General features: G+C 36.6%; 1 protein-coding gene across 1 annotated transcript in view; it reads right to left on the bottom strand.

Annotated features, from left to right (window-relative positions):
• LOC111811655 (homeobox-leucine zipper protein HDG2-like) overlaps window positions 1-3,844 on the bottom strand; it is a 4,703-nt gene extending 859 nt beyond the window's left edge. The window contains exons 1-10 of the mRNA XM_023698635.1: window positions 3,484-3,844; window positions 3,204-3,415; window positions 2,939-3,056; window positions 2,677-2,865; window positions 1,609-2,061; window positions 1,418-1,519; window positions 1,134-1,334; window positions 871-1,045; window positions 523-794; window positions 172-267 (exon numbers count right to left, since the gene is read on the bottom strand). Of these exons, the coding sequence (XP_023554403.1) occupies window positions 172-267; window positions 523-794; window positions 871-1,045; window positions 1,134-1,334; window positions 1,418-1,519; window positions 1,609-2,061; window positions 2,677-2,865; window positions 2,939-3,056; window positions 3,204-3,415; window positions 3,484-3,588 (1,923 nt within the window). The 5' untranslated portion in view covers window positions 3,589-3,844. The remainder of the gene's footprint in view (window positions 1-171; window positions 268-522; window positions 795-870; window positions 1,046-1,133; window positions 1,335-1,417; window positions 1,520-1,608; window positions 2,062-2,676; window positions 2,866-2,938; window positions 3,057-3,203; window positions 3,416-3,483) is intronic.
• Between the last annotated feature and the right edge of the window lie 2,349 nt (window positions 3,845-6,193).

The raw sequence follows: 6,193 nt of genomic DNA, 5'->3' as shown, positions 1-6,193 counted from the left end.
AAAAAAAAAAAAAAAAAGCTAATTAATAAAATATTTTATTTCAATATACACCATGTATAAATTTTATATAGTATTGCAATTGAAATTTCACAAAAATATTTTAAGAACACGATAAAACGATTGTTACACATGCACGCTAATTTAAAATCTAAAGTTATAAGCGGAACTTACGTTTACTCGTAGCAATGAAACACAGTTTCCTGTGTCGCGACCATTCGCAATGTGAGCCATTTCTTGCACAATTCCACCGTTCGAAAGAATATCCCACTGTAACATGAGGTTGAATATCGTTATTTTAAGTCTCAATTTCATCTAAAAATTCAATCAATTTCTACACGTTTATATACGATTAAAGGTAATGGAAAAATCAACTAAAAATTCAACCCCTAATCTTGAAGTTAACTATCTCCATTGGTATGACGCCTTTTGAAAAGTCCAAAGTAAAGTCACGAGAGCTCATGTTCAAAGTGGACAATTTCATACCATTGTGAAGAGTCGTGATTCCTAATATAGAACACATACCTCATTACGAGAATTTTCATCTCTGAGAAAATCAAACACTCTTTTGGGAGGAACAGGAAGCCAAAATGAAGTGGCGGCGCTGAGGACAATCCCGGGTGGTCTGCCGGGATCGTCAACACTCTTTCTAGTCATAACTCGAACATCATCCGCCCCAGTTCCTGACAGAGTTGTCCATGTGTGTGTGGTGGACGCGCTCACTCCGCCGCAAAAGCTCATCACCATTCTCTCTGCTAGCTTCAACATGCTCTTTCTTCCTTCTTGATTGGTTATCACTGATAACAATTTAACCGTAATTTATTTGATTCCGAAAATGATTATAAATATAAAATTTTAAAATCGAGAAATTACCACCAGCATCACCGGTAGGAATACTTGTGGCCATAGCGCTGGCCAGCCTTTCACACTGACGATCCAACGTCGCAATCCAACGCTTAGCACCGAACGCGTGGCCAGACCTAACTAGCTGGTTGTACAAACTATGCACCCCACGATCATCCACCTCAACATGCTCAACCCACGTAACCTATTAAAAAAACAACTAAATATATTAACTTTAACATCCCTAAGTGACATTAATTAAGAATAATGGAGATATAAACATAATTAATTACCTTAGAATAGCCATTGGGCATGTCTTGGATTAAACAACCGGATGGCCTTCTCCTGCATCTAAGCGCCGGAGTCGGGCGTAAATTGTCCAAGGAAACGTCGACCACAGCCCAAGTTCCCTCGCCGTGCTGTTTACAGTACCGAACGAAATAGCTCTCCCGAGTCGGAACGAGTGGCGAAGGCACTTGCAATTCGGATGTCATCTGAATCAATCATAAGATGATCATAATATAAACATGTGTGTATAAGAAAGTACTTAATTTGTATTTTGGGCATGTAAATTTACCACTTGTAATGCTCCGTTGTAGTTTCCGGCAACGCCGGTTGACAATACTTCTAATGTCATAGCTCTTGACACAATCCCACTGAATACGGTTGACCACTGATTCTGGGTTTGACAATCATTTAGTAACACTAATTTGCATGTTAATTTCATGTTTAGAGTGATTAAGAAGAGATTATGAAGGGCTTAATTACCACATCCATGAGCATCTCAACGAGGCTAATATGGTTCATAATGACAACAGCAGTGGCACGAGAAGCTTCACAGCTAAACCCAGAGGGCTTAGGTCCAATTCCTCTAGGGAAGGTTCTAACGTATTCATCTTCATTAAGTACAGCCGTGGAGCCATCGAGGGAAGTCATCCACAAGGGCTCACCCATCTGAGCCATTCGAACCAGCTCCTCCATGGCTGCAACTGCAAGCTCGATGATTATGGGCTTGTCAGCCTCCGATGGCGCGCTTATAGTCCTCAAAAGGTCCACCGCCCCATACATGTCCCCACCACCAGCTCCGAGGCCTGAATTGTGGCCGCCATAGCTTCCAATTCCAAGTTCTAGAGGACTTGATGTCATTGGCGTGGAAAGAAGCGGGTAGCTCGATACTGGCTTTCCTACGTATTTTGCTGCTATGGCTGAGATGCGATCGATCTGTGATGCAAATTTGAGGGGGAAAGAAAAAAATGTAAGAATGAACGGAAACTTAGGAATCACGACTCTTTACAGTGGTATAATATTGTTCCCTTTACTTTGAAATGTATTCTTTATTTATAAATCCATAATCATTCCCTAAATTAGCTAGAAGATTATTGGGAGTGAATCCCACATGGGTTAATTTAGTGGAAGATCATGCGTTTATAAGTGGGGAATACTATCTCCATTGGTATGAGGCCTTTTGGGAAAGCCCAAAGCAAACCCGTGAGAGCTTGTGCTCAAAGTAGGCAATATCATAGCATTGTGGAGAGTCGTGATTCCTAACATGGTATCAGAGCCATGACCCTAAACTTAGTCATGAAATAAAATCCTCAAATATCGAACAAAGAATTGTGAGCCTCGAAAGTGTAGTCAAAAGTGACTAAGCAAAGCCATGAGAGCGAGCTTATGCTCGTGTACTTTGTTCGAGGGCTCTCCAAAGAAAGGAGTCGAGCCTCGATTAAGGGGAGGTTATTCGAGAGCTCCATAAGCTTCAGGGGAGGCTTATATTGTACGATTCGAAGATCATGAGTTTAGAAGTGAGGAGTTATAAAAACCCTAAAGACGAGGTACCTCTTCTCTCAAGCGGGCGTTTTCAAGCCTGAGATGATGTTCGTCAAAGGACATCTCTCCAATGGCGGTGGGGCCTCCACAATTAGGACACGTAGCATTACCGAGGGCTTCTCTGTACCTCATATTATCAGCTCGAAGCTTCTCATTTTCTGTTCGGAGCTGGGTGTTCTCATGTCGCTCATGATGGGTCTAAACACAATTTAACAAAGATTTAAATCAATTGAAAAAACACCATTTAAAAAAAAAAAAAGATTTCGTGTACCTTCATCTGGGTTCTCTTGTTTTGGAACCAAAACTTGACTTGCAACGGCTCCAAACCCAACTCCCTACTCAGCTCCTTCCTCTGCTTATCATCTGGGTGAGGACATTCCTTGAAGAACCTAATTTAATTTACAAAACCCACATAAATTTCAACAATTTTGTATATAAATTAATAGCCCATTAAATTATTAAAACGAAGTAGTAGTTTATAAAATAAAATTAAAAAAAAAAAAGAAAAAAGAAAAAAAAAAAAAGAATTGGGTTACGCCTCCATTTGTTGGATCTGGTTCTGAGTATGGCGGTGGTAACGCTTCTTTTTGGGTGGTTGATGGTCAAGGTCATCACCAGAACCCACCTCCTGGTTCTCGCTGCTTGATTTTGTTGCACTCTCAAACTCTTCTCCTTCTCTCATTCTCCCAAAATCGCTCTCTGAAAACTCCACTCCCTCTACCTGCCCTCCTCCCTCCATTATACTCCCCTGCAATTCAGAACCCAATATTCATTAACAGATTCCACTTCAAGGCCTAAACCCAATTAAACACTGACCTGACCAAGAAGAAGACTCGCCGGAGACCCAAAAATCCCAACACTTCCATTCCTTCCGATCATCGGCGCCGTGTTTCTAGCTGGAATCATCATTCCGGCTGGCATTTTTTTAGCTCGCTTTCTTCAATACCCAAATCACCAAAATGGGAATTCACGAAACAAAACCACAAAAAGGGATTTTTTTTTTTTTTTTTTTTTTTTGAGATATGGAGTTGGAGGAGGGAGTGGACTGTTGATGCCCAGGAAAATAGAAGGACAAAGTGGGTGTGGAGAGGAAGAAAAGTGGGGGGAAAGAGGAGTAATTGCAGAGCGTATTGAGAGGGTGGGTTTGCATTTAATGGTGGCTGAAACAGACGTAATTGCTCCACACGCATTATGAGAGAAATCAAGAACAAATTTTTAAATTAAATTATATTTCCTTGTGCCCTAGGTGGTGTAGAAGAGCTTTAGTGCAATGAATGACGGCTACCAAACAACGCTCTACCAATATTTTATTTTATTTTATTTTATTTTCATGAATATTCTTTGGAAACTTTTAACATTCCAATTTCTACCCATTTATTGTCTTAAAAACTCTCCCCAAACAACCTCCTACCTTTTCCAACTACTCCTTCTCCAATCATATATTTTTTATTTTTTATTTTTTAATTTAAATATTATAAACTAAAAATAATATGTAATGTTTATCACAAACCCATTTAAGGAAAATAAATGGGAGTCAAAATGTTCTGTCACATATACACATTTACACATATATGGGAGTTTATTTGACATTCCATTTATTTCATAAGATACCATATATTATGAGGATAATTATTTATAATATGAATCAATAACTACACCCTAATCTTTATAAATCATTGCAATAAATGAAAGGAAGCATTCCCAATCTTTAATAAAGTTTTGGGTATCATCATTATCAAACTATATTATAAATTTTTAAAACCAAATGGGATGTTTTTTTTTTTAGTGAATATGAAACTTAAAGGCTATATAACTTGATTTAATGAAGCCATGTTTGAAATATTGGAGTTTTCTTGGGGTAATTGGTTAATGGAATATGATTTATGATATAGACAATAATAATGTGTAAGAGATGAATGAATGAATTCTTGAAAAAGATGGTTTGTCATTTCCTAATTTAAGAGAGCTAAATTGAGGATCGAATCCATCATTAATACATACTAAAAATTAATGATATACATTCAATAATAACGTAATTTTTGTGAATTAATATGTAATGTTCATCAATATAAGTATTGCTTACCTTTATTCTATTAAATGAAATGTTAATAACATCGCAATAATGTTCAAATACTTGCATATATATATATATATATATGTGTGTGTGTTTTTTTTTTTTTTGGTACAACTAACTCCCGTTGAAGATATTCTAGGGGAACGAATCATTCCTTATAAAGATGTGGAAACGTCTATCCAATAGACGTATTTTTAAATCGTGAGGCTGACTTCAATATGTAAAGGACAAAAACAGACAATATCTGCTAGCGGTGGGCTTGAACTGTTACACTTATATACTCATAATCTTCCTCTTATCCTCTTATCCTGGTGTTTTGGTTGTACTCCCAATAATCTTCTACTCAAACAAAGTGTCCCCTCCTCTCATCTAGATCACTAACTTCTTTTTTTTTTTTCTTTTTTTTCTTTTCTTTTTTTTTTTGTCGGAATGGAAGATTTATAAGAGACAAAAATCCAATTATAAGGTTAAGATTGTAATGTTTGTTCTAAAATATATATATGTTGTCATAGAAGAGTTTGGGATTTTCTTTTTTGGGGGAAACTAATAAAAATGTAAGAAATTAAATTTTGAGAATAAATGTTTATGGGACCATGCAAGTTGACTTGAAATTGCTCAAGTGTAGAAGGAAAATTATATATATATATATATATATATATATATATATATATATAATTTTCCTTCTACACTTGAGCAATTTCAAGTCAACTTGCATGGTCCCATAAACATTTATTCTCAAAATTTAANATTTTGGTGTAAAAATATCAAATCAAGAAGAGTTTAGAGTATTGAGGAGGATAGCTCATTTGAGCTTTCTGATTTGACAAATGGGACATAGTACCCTTCAATCACGCGACCTTACTGAACATTAAATTAAATTAAATTACTTTAATAACTCCATCATCAAATCCATGAATATGAATATGCACAAATGGTTAAGTGTTTTTGGGAGTGAGTTCCACATTGGTTAATTTAGTGGAAGATCATGAGTTTATAAGTGGTTAAGTGTTTTTGGGAGTAAGTCCCATCTTGGTTAATTTAGTAGAAGATCATGAGTTTATAAGTGAGGAATACTATCTCCTCAAAATGTACAATATCATACTATTTATACTGTTATGGAAAGTATTTAACCATGTCCACTATCATGTTTAAGTACTTAATTCCTGCTTTTGGGTTTAACTAAAAAAGCATCCAACATAAACATGACAACTCTAACTATGAAGCTAAAAGAGAGGCTTGAACTTCAATAATGGAAAAAGGAGCCGACACGACAAAATGGGAAGTGAATTATGCATGCAAAAAAAAAAAAATAATAATAATAATAATTGAATTCGTGTCCAGCAACGCGCAGCGGACAAAAAAAGAGTGGTTCGTTTGGCGTTTGAAAAAGGTAGAATTCCTCAGCGATGTGACACGTGGACGCAAAGGTGGACCAGAGGCTGACGTAGGTTG

The sequence above is a fragment of the Cucurbita pepo genome, chromosome LG15 (genome assembly GCF_002806865.2).
Source record: "Cucurbita pepo subsp. pepo cultivar mu-cu-16 chromosome LG15, ASM280686v2, whole genome shotgun sequence".
Classification (NCBI taxonomy): Eukaryota; Viridiplantae; Streptophyta; class Magnoliopsida; order Cucurbitales; family Cucurbitaceae; genus Cucurbita; species Cucurbita pepo.
Note: the sequence above shows the minus strand (reverse complement) of the source record. Positions and strands in the feature narration are given on the sequence as shown.